The following is a 15460-nucleotide window of genomic DNA, read 5'->3' as shown; positions in this document are numbered from 1 at the left end:
ATAGCAGAAAAGGATGTACAAAAAATTGTGAATTTCACAACCCAGGGTTATGACTTTAGGATGGGTTCAAACTAGTCATATCTTTTGATACATGTATTTTAATGTTAATACACCTATTATTTAAAGCCTTTCATCAGTGTATGTACTTTTGAGGGCAGTGAAATTTTAAGAACACATGTTTTTCAAAACTGTTGCTGAGCATTAGAATTTAGCTTAGATGTTCAGAACAGGAATTTTTTTCTAGATTCCATAGCCTGTGGGAGTAGTGTTGATACTTTTTCACTAGTATCCAGGTGACCAATAAGACTTGTGAGCCTCTTGTTTTCAAAAGCAGTATTTTATCGGAGATAAAAGCTAAAAGGATCCACACTACAGCTCAAAGTCAAAGACAATGATGTAAAATGAAAGGTTCTGTCAGAAGGAATCTATATACAAAATCTAAAGGCTGTACTTTAAATAGTTCAGGATATACTGTCTAAGTTTGGGTTTCTTTTAAAAAAATACTCCAATGCTAAGGTTTAGGTCACAAGGCTGGAATCCCTGGTAATATCAGGAAGGTCTTTTTACATACAATGCCGATACATGAAATATGAGAGCCATATGACTCACAATTCAAAAGTTAGTAGCAATGTTAAAGTAGGGGGCAGACATACAGGACAGGACAATATGCCTCCCCGGCTATAGTCACAGGCGTATAAAACACTTGAATCTACACACCTGCTACACTTGAAAATGATTTCTTTAAGTGAATTACCTGCACTATCTGAACGTGTTTGCATATTAACATGACTAATCATGACCCTGTTGTTTTTTAGATTAAGAAGAATTTCAAAATCATTTTCCTATACATCCCCGTAAAAGCTTGTGTCCATTATTGTGGTTCACCCCCACCCTTCCCCGAGGACCACATTTTGAACAAACTTGAATCTGCACTACCTGGGGATGCTTGCATATTAATATGATTAATTATAACCTTCTCTTTCTTTTGAAGAAGATTTTTCCTTTTTATCTCCATGTAAAACTTTTGAACCCCTGATGAGGTCCTACCCAAACCCTGGGAGGCCATTGTTTTAACAAACTTGTATCTATACTATATCAGGAAACTTTTACATCAATCTCATTTTTTCTGGCCCAGTGGTTCTTGAGAAGATTTTTAAATAACCCACCCAATTTTTGCCTTTTCTTGATTATTTTCCCTTTGACCCTTCGTTTGAACAAAAGGTACCACCGTGGTGGTCTAGAGATTAGAGCACACGCCCCCTCATGCGGAAGGCCAGGGTTCGAATCAGGTAGTGACAGTTCCATCGTCAGGCACTCGACATCAGATGTGAATGTCACGGGTCATCGGAAATGACCCTTAAAACGGATGTCCCGTGTCACAGTAGGTGTGGCATTCTAAAGAATCCTCACTGTTCAATGGCTGTAAGTGCCGAGTATAGGTCTAATTTAAATGTTAAACAAGATACAATCAATCATTTGAACAAACATGAAATCCCTTTACCTAAGGATAAATGGTACCAGTTTTGATTGGAATTCGCCAAGTGGTTCTGGAGAAAAAGATGCTAATGTAAAAAGTCAATAACTGCAGATAAATTTCAATAGGAAAAGCTCACTTTGTATTGTGGATATCGGCCTGGATAATTTTGTGTGTTTAGAGCACCTGCCTATTACATATGTAATACAGGGATGTCGGGTTTGATTCCCAGTCCAGTCAAACCATGGATATCAATCTGGATATCTCAGTGGTTAGAGCACCTGACTAGTAATACAGGGGTCTCGGGTCCAATTCCTGTTCCTGTCATATCATGGGAACAAAGGGCCTTGGATTCGATTGCCGGTTCAGCCATATCTTCTTTTCCTTCCCATTACATTGACATCTATGTAAACATGGAAATATATCACAGACTATCCTTGACAATTCAGTTTGATATGATTACACTTTGTTTATTTTGTAGGACAGTGGAGATTTAGATAAGTGGTGTGATGTTATTGATGGTAAACAGAAGACTGTGACCTTGAATCTGAAGATCTGTGATGAAGACTGGACGTTTGGGGTCACTCTCTGTTACAGTACTACAAATCTAAGTAAGTACTCAGTAATAATGTAAGACTGAACTCTGTATCATGTTTATCTAATATATACATTGTAAAATCAAACACATATTGAATTAATTCACAAACAAAATAATGTTCTGTTAAACTCACAAACACAAGTACATGTTACACATCACAAACAGAGGACTGTAATGTACACAGGACTGTAATGTACACAGGACTGTAATGTACACAGGACTGTAATGTACACAGGGCTGTAATTAACACAGGACTGTAATTAACAAGCTGATGTAATTAACAAGTAGAAGGAATTAACACAGTTCTGTAAATTACACTGTAGAGCCGTGTAATTAACGCTGCATAGAGCTGTGTAATTAACACCGTAGAGCTGTGTAATTAACACTGTGTAGAGCTGTGTAATTAACACTGTAGAGCTGTGTTTATAGATATTGGATTGTCTTCACTTTAGCAGTGTCATACTCAGCCACAAAGAGGTTGTCTCTGATGTCCACACATAAACCCCATGGACCGCGTAAATCACAGTGAATGTAACGGAGAAACTGTCCGTCCTGATCTAGGATGTGGATACGGTGATTGTCTGCTGTCAGGATGTGACTCTGGCTGTCTGTAGTGATGCCGAATGGTTTAAATGATTGCTCGGTATTAGAGGGATGACCAGTGTATCTAAATCGGAGTTTTCCTGACTGATTGACCACCACTACTGCTCTAGCTTCACAGTCAGCCACACAGATATCCAGGTTCCTGTTCTCACTGAGGTATTTAATGTAATCACCAGATGAGTAGAGAGGACGACCCTGATCATCAAACTGAATGCTTTGTTTCTGTGTGGAGCCGGAGTAACGCACGACTTTGGATTGTTTGAGATCATCACTGATCATGGTAACCAGGAGGTCGTTACCCGCGGTACAGCAGACAGAGCGAGGTACCCACCCCTGTAGTGTGATCACGGTCTGTATCTGTTTATTCTTAATTAAGTTTATAGTGTTATCTCTATAGTCAGTATAAACAAGATCTCCGTCCCGTGTCACTGCTATGTCTGCTGGTAAGTTCCCTGACTTGGTTTGTATTGATGTCAGTAGTTTACTCTGGAGGTTGAGCAGCTTCATGGTGTCGTTATTCCCGCGTGTCCAGACTTGATCTTCACTCAGACAGCTAACACTGTATAGTCTGTGATACCCAGTGTCTATGGTGGCGGTGACGCGCGGCTCATCAAGCAGTGGTTTGACTGGAGGAGACGATACAGCTTCTGCTGACTTCATTGTGTCGCCATGTTCTGTGTTAATGGATAATGGCGGCAGAGAACCAAACATTTCATTGAGCTGATCTTTGTTTATTTTCTGAGCAGACAAACTGGGTACTGTAACTCGGACTTTAGGCGGTAATGATCTAAATTCGGAATTCCTAGATTTGTAAGTAGAGGTTAAGGAGACGTCATTTGATTTTAGCATTGATTTCAAGTCCGAAATGATCTGTTTGAGTTCCGCCATTTTCTGTGTGATTTCTTCTGTATTTTTATTTAGCGCGTCCAGATGTTTAGTTTTCATCTCCCCAATGGCGGATTTCCGTCGGTTAGCAATGGCGGTGATCTCCTGGTGTAGGATTTCTCCTTTTTCATCGGCATCTGTCGTCAGTTTCCCGTATTTCATTTCTAATTCGGCTTTCTCTGTTTCGACATCAGACACCATTCCTTCATACCGGGGGTAAATTCTGGTCTCGAGTTCTTCTAGATCTTTTTGTAAACTTTCTGTTTTAGCGCTGAGTTTTTCCATAATATCTGATATATCGTGACCTTTGTGTTTACCTGAAGTGACGCAGGTAGAACAGACAGGAATGCCACATTTTTCACAGAACATTTCGCAGTGTTTATCGGTGTGTTTCGAACATTTTGGGTAGCTAGGGGTAGGCTTTCTGTGTAAAAAGGGCACGACATTGTGTCTTTTAGACGAGTCTGAGAGATGCTTTACTGCACAGTTAACACAGAGATTTATATTACAAAGTTCACAGTGACTCTGTAGGGGGACAGTTTCACAGAGGTCACACAGTAGGACTTCCTGAGCACTGCGCCGGGGATGCATTTCTAATGGCGGGATCACACGAGGAGTTTACTGTTAATTAAATAAAAACAGAATTTTATTTTTAAATTAAAGATTTTGACAGGTTAAAACAATTAACGAAATAGAATTATAGTATGATATAAAACACAGCGGTCATTACTATAATAATAATTTAGTCTCACCTTAAAATCCAACATGGCCTCCCTGTTCTTTCGACCTTCCGTCTAGTCCTGAGAATTAAATACCTGTGCGGCGTGTCAGCCTGTATACACTATCTACGTGTTATCGCTTGAGAAAATACACAGTTTTAAAGTTTTGTTTGACCTAGTTTATGTTGGGTAGTTTTGCTAACATTTACGTCAGACGTAAAGCTTTCCTTGATTAAAAAATTCGAATCTGCAAACAATGTATAGATATAACTTTTTTGATTATATCCCTTTTTATATTGAATTCGGCCTTTTGTACAAATACAATCATATTTATAGCTAAAACAACGATAAGCAATATTCATATTGGACGCAGGGAGGAGGGGGGGGGGGGGTTGCAGCGGACCACTGTTGGGGGGGGGGGGGATTTCATGCAGTGGACCTGTTTTGTACCAATTACATATCTTTGTTTTGATATACTTAACAGCTTTTTTTTCTGTTGTAGAATGAGTTGAGTGGAATAATGAACCTCCAGATGTCTATGTACACGTGTATGAATAAACTGTAGCGCATGCGAGCTTATCCTATATTATGTGTTCGAGTTTTTATTTCCTTAATATTTTAGGATTTAATGAATTAGTGGAGCGGCGGATCCAGGAAGTTTTGAAAATTGGGTGGGGGTACCATTAATTTTGAATTTCAAAGGAAGGAGGGTCCACCCTCAAACTGCGTTATTTGATATTTCGTCTTTTGACGAAGGGGGTGTCCAAGTCCCAGACCTCCCTCTGGATCCGGCACTGTAGTGAATTACAACTCCCAGACCTCCCTCTGGATCCGGCACTGTAGTGAATTACAACTCCCAGACCTCCCTCTGGATCCGGCACTGTAGTGAATTACATCTCCCAGACCTCCCTCTGGATCCGGCACTGTAGTGAATTACAACTCCCAGACCACCCTCTGGATCCGGCACTGTAGTGAATTACAACTCCCAGACCTCCCTCTGGATCCGGCACTGTAGTGAATTACAACTCCCAGACCTCCCTCTGGATCCGACACTGTAGTGAATTACAATAGAGATTATAAAAAAGGACTTCCTTCCAGTGATTTATTTCATAATGATGTGTTTGTTGTTATGAGGGGGGTCCGGACCCCACTCCCTTTTCTTGGTTCAATTTAGAAAAATCGTAATATTTCCGAATTTTGACCAATTCATTTCAATTTTTTAAATATATTTTTCTGATATATCTTTTTTTTTCAAATTAACATGTTTTTAGAAGATTTTATCCGTAGATTTAAAAAAAATTAGCAAATAATATTCTAGATTTTCATTAATATTTTTTGTTTAAAAAATTAGAACGTCTATTTGAGTCGTTTTGGCTTGTTTTCTTAGATATTCATATTATGCATGAAAGGTGAAGATAACAAACAGTGATCAATCTCATAACTCCTATAAGCAATACAAAATAGATAGTTAGGCAAACACGGACCCCTGGACATACCAGAGGTGGGATCAGGTGCCTAGGAGGAGTAAGCATCTCCTGTCGACCGGTGTCACCCGCCGTGAGCCCTATATCCTGATCAGGTAAACGGAGTTATCCGTAGTCAAATCCGTAGTCAAAATCAGTGTGCCAAGAACGGCCTAACAATCGGGTATGAAACAAGTCAGACAGCATTTCACCCAATGATAGGTTGTACTGACGAACTAGATCGTTCAGTATAACGACCATATCAAATCGCAGCGAAATTTGTACTCTAAGAGTATTTATTTGGAAACAAAGTGCCGTTTTTATCAATCACAAAAAATCATATAAAATAATTGAGAGCCTATATCACTTTTTCGATGGTAAAATCACAATTCATAAGAGGTGTTTTAACGAGCCACTAGCTAAAAATTTACTTTAATGAGTTACCGTAAGATTTCTTAAAAGTAAGAGTAACGTAAAAGTTTTGTTCAAGAAGCAAACAATTTAAAAGTGAAAAAGTAGTGCCAGAAAATGCTCAGAATGCAGGATTTTACACCATTTACTGCAGAGCTTCTGGGGACCTAGGAGACCCCTGGCCTATTTGGCAGGCACGTAGCTACGTTTACGTCAAAACGCCCGGGCGTACACATCCAAAAAAAAAAAAACCAACCTATTAAATGCTACAAACATAGGTGAACAATAAGTGTCTGCAGTATCTGCGGTACATTAGTCTCCCCATTGGTACTGATATCTTGGATATCTTGTCAGTTTTACACCTTTCCGGGTCTAAACCGTTGTCGTTACGGCATGTTTTTCTCTATTATTGTTCCGGCAAGTTGTGAAACCGATCAAATTACAAAATGAAGAAGATTGATGAATATTTTAAACGGAGTGTTACTAAACCACCACAGGAAGCTGAGCCATGTTCCAGCTCTTTTTCTGAAAGTCCTACAGCAAGCACTTCTAGTTTCTAGTCGACAAAATCGTCATGTGATCCTCCATATCCCGATATTGGAACAATGAAAGAAGCCGACTTGTCAAACCATGAAACTAAAATAAACCTGTTACAAAAGACACGAGATTCTAATCAATATACAAACTATTCATTTCCTGCAAGGTAATTAAATAGTTTTCTTAATTACTCTAAAAAAAATCTTACGATATGAAAAAAATATATTCCATTGATTGACTATGAATGACCATGAATGCAAGTTAATTTCATGAAACAAAGCAACCATGCACTGTTCCCTATACCTTCCATCAACGTCCCGACTCTTCAAACCACCGATTCTCGACCTAACCCCGTCCTCGGGGATCCTGTTCCGGGGACATCCTCCCAATACAGAGGTTTATGTCACATTTTTCTCTTCACTCGGATCCCTCAGATAAATTGGAAAAATCTGTCACTGTGTGTGTATGACTGTATCACACGATATAACCTCCATAGTTGAAGTAAATATAGCTCAAACTTGACTCAATTTAACTTAGTATGAACCTCCATCGAGTCTTGTTATTTCTAAGAATATTAATTCTAAGACTGCTATTTCACCTCAAATAAGCGCAATTATATTACATCACATTTTACTTTTGTATGCCCTGATCTGACACGATAGTGAGAGAGGCATATAGATTTACGCTGGTCCGTCCGTTCTGATCTTGGTTAAAGGTTTGCGTTTAGGTCCATATTTCAGAAACTAGACATGGTATAACATTGATACTTCGCATGTGGATTGGTCTTGGTATTCAATATAGAATAAGATTGTGGTATCTCATAGCTCATATTCTATTTCATGCTTATTTACCACCGGGTCAAGATCTATGACTAACTAAAATTCCTATTTCGCAGGATTTATATAATAGTTAACATGATTGAATTCACTATGAATAAGGTCACCTTGACTTATATTTCCTGCTTGTGTTTAATTTAATGGTGAAGGTCCACTTTAAGGTCGACAAAATGGTATGACTTTGATACTTGTTAGGAAATGTAATATTTATAAAGCTAGTCTATATTGAATTTGTAATAAAATATAGCAATTACAATGATATTTAGATATTATGTAAACCACAGGCTGGCAGCATCCGGGGGTCGGGCGTTCCTCGTCGTTCCCTGCTAGATGACTCTTCGGTGGCCTTTGATAGTTTTAATGGTTGAGTTGTTGTCTCTAAAGTCTTTGAATACTAGTATTCCCCATTTCTGTTTCTGTCCTATTGTATAAAACCGTGTCTCATATACACAATTTTATACCCCACTCAACTAGCATGGGATATATTTTAATACACCTGTCCGTCCGTCCGTCATCATCAGTTCCGTCCATTCGAAATTTCCGTCACAATTTTCTCAGCTCCCACTGAACGGATTGATTTCAAATTTTGGTATGCAGCTTCCTGTGTATGGCCGAGGCCATCCTTTAAAAAAATTTTGGTTTGATGTTTATCTTCTAAAAAAATTGCATGTACATAGGAAGGTAGGTGAATTTTTTGTTCTGAAAAAAGTTAAAAAGTGCCTTCTTGTCTTGGAAAAGAGGAAAACAACCTTTTAGTAGGTAGGGTTCTAAATGAGTCGATCGATAAACAGCAAACAAGCAATTTTCTATGGTCGGCCTTATATGTTTTGTCGCTCTCTGATATCAACTTCCTGTTTTACGGAACTTTTGAATGTTTATACACCACCATACGTAGTGAGGTACTAGTACTATGTGATGACCACCCCACGTAGTGTCGAGGTACTAGTACTATGTGATGACCACCACACGTAGTGAGGTACTAGTACTATGTGATGACCACCACACGTAGTGATGTACTAGTACTATGTGATGACCACCATACGTAGTGAGGTACTAGTACTATGTGATGACCACCACACGTAGTGAGGTACTAGTACTATGTGATGACCACCACACGTAGTGAGGTACTAGTACTATGTGATGACCACCACACGTAGTGAGGTACTAGTACTATGTGATGACCACCACACGTAGTGAGGTACTAGTACTATGTGATGGCCTCCGAAAAAAACCCCAGTTAAGTGTCCGTCTGTCTGTCTGTTCGTCCATGTCCCCCCCAAAGGTTTAAGATGATAACTTTAGAACGGATCAACGAATATATTTCTGAAACTTTGCACAGTTGTTTAGTACTATATAATACAAGTTAAGTTCAATTTTAAGCTTTAAAACAGAAACACCTTTCTTGTAGATTAATTGGTGGCAAGATGAGGCGTTTAAATGCATCATGGTTGAAAGAAAACCCATGGATGCGATATTCTACGGCTAAAGATGCAATATACTGTGCTTGTTGTACAAGTTTTGGAAAACGAGAATCCAAAGCAAAAACATTTAGCTTATCCTCTCCCGAGACGGACTGGTCAAACTTGTCAAACTTTGTAAAGAGACACCTACAGGATGATTCCCGTCACCATGACTTTGTTGGACAAGGACAAGGTTTTCTTGATGTAGCGAATTCAAAATCAAAGTCTATAGCTTCTTCGCTTTCGTCCCTTCATGATGAAACTGTAGCAAAAAACCGTCATATTCTTTCAAAGTATAGTTCTTTGTGAGAATCAGAATTTGCCACTTCGCGGCCACACTGAAGAGAAGAGTAATTTTAATGCAACGTTGAAAATCATTTCTAAATCTGATAAAGTCTTGGCCAAGCATTTGGAAATTGCAACTTTAGTGAAATACACGTCCCCTGAGATTCAGAATGAGCTAATTGAAATATGTGCTGAGCAAATTTTTAACCACCTCAAGGATCTGTGTTATAAATCTCCTTTCCTGGCGATCATAGTAGATGAAACCACCGATAAGGCACATTCATGCATTTAAAGTACAAAGAAAGAAAACGACGATTTATTATTGTAGCCCTTGTAGGTTTCTGTACTATCCATTAATTAAATCAATTAAATTTTACAAGTTTTACCATGATATAAGCTAATGATGAACTTAAACTATCATAATGCTTAGTGTAACTGTGTATGAATTTGAAAGTTCAAGATTCTTGTAATTTCATCGTTTAGTGCACACTATGATGGTACATATTGTCGTTTGGAACATATCATCCTCGGCGACGATATGCACGTACCCTCACGGTACATATTGTCCGTTGGTATATATACATGTACTACATATTGTCGCCGACCATAATATGCGCCGAGACAAGGCATATTTGTTTGCATCACGGTATATACTCTCGTCGGAGACGATAGATGGGAAGGGAAGGGGGGGGGGGGTAAGATAACTCTCTGTAGAGAATATTTAGCTGTGGTTAGATACTGAATTGTTTAATGTGAATGAATAAGTGGAATTCTTGTACGATTCCAATACCATTTTCAATGGAGGCCGTGATCGCCTGTTTGTTAATCTCATTAAATGATTACATGTTTGACTTGTTTCATTTGTATATTGATAAATTTCAATTTAAAATATCTTTAATATGAAAATATCATTATTTTAACAAACCACTATCTAGTGCTTTAAGTGTATGCATCTTTTGTTTTTACTTTCTTAGTAACATGCATGTACATGACTAGTGCCATAGATCTCTCTCTCTCTCTCTCTCTCTCTCTCTCTCTCTCTCTCTCTCTCTCTCAATATCTTAAGTAACCAGTACGAAATGATTTGATCATTAAAGATATATGATGGCATTGTTCAATAAAAAAGAAAAACATTGCATACATTGGAGTATATAGTCTAGATTTGTAAAAATAAAATACTTAATTATAAAAATCCAAACTTAGTTCAAGAAGTCTCATTCCTACATGTAGATCAGTACCTGATGCTACATGTATACATCTAATAATGGTGAGGGTTTGTGTCGGTACATATTGTAGAAGGAGTCATATAACAACCTGTATATACATTTATACAAGTTTCACACCTCCAGTTTACAATCAAACCTCCGTAATAAAACAAGAATAAACACCCGTTGATCTGACAAATTTTGAAAACACAAAAATAGACGTATAAATATTCCGGTTCTAATGATATTAGTCTTTGATTATTGTATAACCCTATGAAAGAAATAAAACCCACAAGAAATGTGCGTAAACATATGCATTTCAATTTTTTTAAAGTGTGATTATGACCGTAACTAAACTTACGCGGACCGGAACATAAATAATAACCCGGAACGAAAATTATAGGTATTTAGCATCCCTAAATCATGCGACACCGGACGACAATATGTACCGTCACACACACTTTGAATAAGATCATTTCGATTTGCCGACCAATCAACAAAGAGGGAAATAATATCAAACGTTTACAAAATTATCCATAAGTTGTGGAACTCAGCTTTATATCAATATTTTCTCGTAATTACGAGAAATTTTTCTCGTAATTTCGAGATAATTATCTCGTAATTACCGTACGAGATATTTTCTCGTAATTACAAGATCTTTTCTCGTAATAACGAGATCTTTCCTCGTAATAACGAGATCTTTTCTCGTAATTACGAGATAATTATGTCGTAATTATGATATCTGTTCTCGTTATAACGAGATCTTTTCTCGTAATTACGAGATAATGGAATGTGAATTTATTTTTTTACATGATACTAATATTATTTTGTAAGGTGTAGTCCACAAGAGGACAGCAAAGTATAGGGACGTACATTGTAACTCTTTAAGATAATCTCAAAATCAAAATTGTCATCATTAGTCGTATATTCATATTGTAATCGTCAACAGATGGTACAAATTCAAGTTTGTTCAAACGATGACCCCCAGGGGTAGAGTTCGACCATTATAGTTGATCAAAGTTTTACGTGAGGGTATACCTTAAAAGAACAACAGGACAATGGTAAATTATTATTGATATACAAACATTCTCAGGTAGTATTCAATTCAGTATTAGTTCAAACAATGGTCTCAACAGAAAGCGCTCATGAAGTATGCTAGCCTAAATCGTGGGAGTCCATGCTTTCGTGTATTTTTCGAAATGAAATTTAGATCAACAACATCCCAAGATCGTCACCTCAAAGTGAACGTGTCAATTTCAATCATGTCGCGTTTTACAGGAGAGGATTGGACGATTTGTTTATAGAAATGTAGCACAGACCGACAGTAATTCACAAACTCGACTCTTGTCCAGGTGCAACTGGTGTCGAAGTAAATCGATATCTTAATACGTGTAATTGTAATAATATTACCTTGAACAAAATAAAATTGATTAAACTTCAGTTTTTAAGACACCACAGGAGACTGAAAACTACCACATCGACTAGAATTTGAATATAACGAACAGCATTTTTTTTTCAAATGTAAATTTTACTATCATCCTTGCCTGTTTATATTTTACTGAAGCCTATACATGTAGGTGTTGGGATATACGATAAATTAAATTTGAACAACTAAATTGTAATTTCTTTTCATCTTTAAAAAGGGTATTGACATCCCAATATTTAGTGGGAAGTTCCCAGGTATCATCCGCTAGCGACAGTCTACTGACAAATCCAGACATGCATTGGAAGGATGCTGATGTGAAGGACACGGAGACACCTGATCCAAGAACTGTGGCATTTCATTCGGAGTCACAACCTGGCATTTAGTTGGTATGACTCTTTGAGGTTGAATATAGGGTTAAATTGGTATACATTTGGTTAACATTCAAATAAATCCAGATAATACATTCACAAATGGAACCATGGCGTCATGATATATTGGTATGCGTTTTTATTTGCAATAAAATAATACTGATTTTATTTGCAATTTCCTTTCAGATATCGGACCCGATTATTCAGAGAACTGCAGATTTTATGAAGCTGTTTTTGACAGAAGATTTGGTTTTCTCCATCGGTGTTGCTAACAACCATTATGCTGAGATGGTCATATCTAGGGGGAAGGATTGTCATATGCTTCCCAAGGAAGTTCGCAGCCTCTCACTGAAGAGGAACTGTACAGGTATTACTAGTTTTAAAAAAATCGATATTGTGACAGTGATTTCCAGTTTAAAACGAGTAATAAAATGCATAATAAAAATATTACCTTTACCAAAATTAATCTGGCTATGCATCTAACACATTTATCAAATGTGTACTACAATTACCTCAGATAAAATTTCATAAATAATTAAATGCATACTTTTCAGGGGGACCTAATTATAGAAAACATTTACAGAGCCAAATGAGTATTGAAAAGCTCTGACAATACATTAGTATGTAGGGCTAAGAATTAAGAAATACATTTTTTCCAGATTTTTGTGCATTATCTTATACATGTCTACTGTGAAGTTTCAGTCGATAGACGGATATTGGTTAACGCATGCCCCTGTTGGAACAAGCCAGTATCAAGAATTATGTCTAGAAATAGGTTTCAAGAGGTTGAATATATGAATATTTTTGTTAAATACGGTGGTATATTTAGGACACAGATTTTTTTTTCAAAGATACTAGGCAAAAATTATCTCCTGCGCACGACATAATATCTCGTGCGCACGACATAATATCTCGTGCGTACGACTTATTATCTCGTGCGCACGACTTATTATCTCGTGTGCACGACATAACATCTCGTGCGCACGACATAACATCTCGTGTGCACGACATATTATCTCGTGCGCACGACTTATTATCTCGTGTGCACGACTTATTATCTCGTGTGCACGACTTATTATCTCGTATTCTTATGTGTTTTTATCAGAAGGAATTGAACGACATCCAGCTTTTTTGGAATTCGCATCCGATTCGAAGGTCAAGAAACGAGCACCTACTCCATGGACGTCCAGTTATAATGTACACGTCACCAGAAGATTACGGCACCAAGGATTATTTGTGGCTGTCTAATGATCGGTTTTTAAATGCATGCAAAAATGAGTGTAGTTTTAACCACCCTAATTTAAATACAAATAATCCGGATTTCGATAGTATTTGTCGCATTCTGATGGAAGAAAATGGCTGGCAAATGCCAGACTGTGCTTCATCTGGCCGGGAACTGTATGGAAAACTAAAAGAAAAACTGTGGATATTGTTGTACTGATATAGAATTAAATCAGCCAATGTATCAATAAAATTGTTTAAGTGATTGATAGATAGTGCGTTATGGATAATTACAGACTGATATCATACATGTTTATGAGATTTTTATCGATATCAAGAGATACTAGTATAAAAAAAAAAAGAAATATGAAAGGAAATGAAATTAGCAAGTTGTCATAGGGCTTCAAAATGAAGAAAAGATAAAAGGCGATGCAAGGTTTCATCTTGCCGCTATCCTTAGGGCAGTCTCGCACATGCTTACTGACCGTGGGCCAACTCATTAAATTTTTCTTGTTCTTATGATTAATTTATTCCCTAATCCGATTGGCTTCTTCACACTTTTGTGAAGGAAATTTCTCCAATCGTGTTAATTCTTACGGATTTATCTTAAACAACTGATTTTTTTTTTCATAACATGATCTTCGTTTTCATACCGAGTTTCACTTTCTCATTGGTGGATAATTCATTAAAATGAGAAAAGTTCAATGTGTTGGCTCACGTGTGCGAGACTGCCCGTGGGTTTCCAACGAAGGTTTTTATAGCTTATTTACAATGCAAATTCAAACGATTTCAATAAATACCAATAACTTGTAATCGATTTTTATAAGCCATTATTGGCCAATCCTGCTCCTGGGTCACTGGTAATTTCTCACTGTTTCTACTTAAATTGTATGTGGCTGTAAAGTTTCCACATAACGATGATGTAATTTCCTCTTGTGACCGTATTATAAATTGAAAGTGTACAACACAAGGATAATTACCTTGTTCATATACACCATATTCAGCGCAGTTTTTAACACACACACACACACCCTCGCACACACGCAGACACACTCTCTCTCTCACAATGAATGGGGAAAACCTGTATGTAAACATGCAAATGCATAAGAGCACTAGCATACTGTTATAAAGAAAGTGTTAATGTTCAGTTAGTGAGGACAAATTGCATGTACCAAATTAGATCGAAACTGACTGGTCTAACGGTTATGTAGGTGAAATCGAAAATATGAAATGGACAATCACAGAGGGAAAGGTCCTAGCAATTAGATTGGAATAGCTCCCCTCAGTCGGACGACTTCCAGATATGCAATGATCATTGTTGGATCCAGAAGGTGGAGGTCTCTTGGGATAGGCCCCAAATGCCACATGTTAAAAAAGATCAACGGATTATTAATCCAACTGTGAAAGAAGTCCTCGCGAGAAATACGAAATTCATTGATGAAAATCAGCAAAGTGTGTGTGTAGTTAAAAAAAAATCAGGAGTCATTTTCGCTTTTCGAAAGAGATGCTACAAAGTCTACATATATAAACTAAAAAATACATTGTAAACTATATGAAAAACGTGAAAACTTAAGCTATTTTCACATTTTACAGATGTATTATAATATTCCATTATTACATGTACGCCAATCAATCATATTAAGACTTCACTATGTAAACATCGCTCCCAATTGTCATCATCTTTCGAAACCATTTTTTTTTTTTTTAAACTTCTTGGTACATCCTATCGTCATTGCTTCTACAGAACACTCATAAGATTAGCATTATTTACATAATTTTCTTGGTATTTTCCATAAATTTACGAAGAGGGGGATTATCTTAGTTGTTATCTTACAAAGAAAAAAGCGATTAATTAAGAAATTATTGCCCAAAACGCCAGAAATTATGAATGAAAAATATTTACTTTTCTTTGTATTAGAAGGGGAACACCCGTCCATTGGTGTTCGTTGTCCTAACATCCCTGTCGATG

The 15460-nt window shown here is 37.2% G+C and overlaps 1 protein-coding gene across 1 annotated transcript; it reads right to left on the bottom strand.

The window, feature by feature from the left end:
* Positions 1–2115: 2115 nt before the first annotated feature.
* On the bottom strand, positions 2116–4151 carry LOC130051147 (E3 ubiquitin-protein ligase Midline-1-like). The gene has a single exon (XM_056152514.1). It carries the CDS (start codon positions 4149–4151, stop codon positions 2496–2498), a length of 1656 nt encoding a protein of 551 aa, XP_056008489.1. The 3' UTR covers positions 2116–2495.
* Between the last annotated feature and the right edge of the window lie 11309 nt (positions 4152–15460).

Source organism: Ostrea edulis, unplaced genomic scaffold (assembly GCF_947568905.1).
Source record: "Ostrea edulis unplaced genomic scaffold, xbOstEdul1.1 scaffold_70, whole genome shotgun sequence".
In the NCBI taxonomy this organism is placed as follows: Eukaryota; Metazoa; Mollusca; class Bivalvia; order Ostreida; family Ostreidae; genus Ostrea; species Ostrea edulis.
The sequence above is the reverse complement of the archived record's forward strand: the minus strand, read 5'-3'. Positions and strand labels throughout refer to the sequence as shown.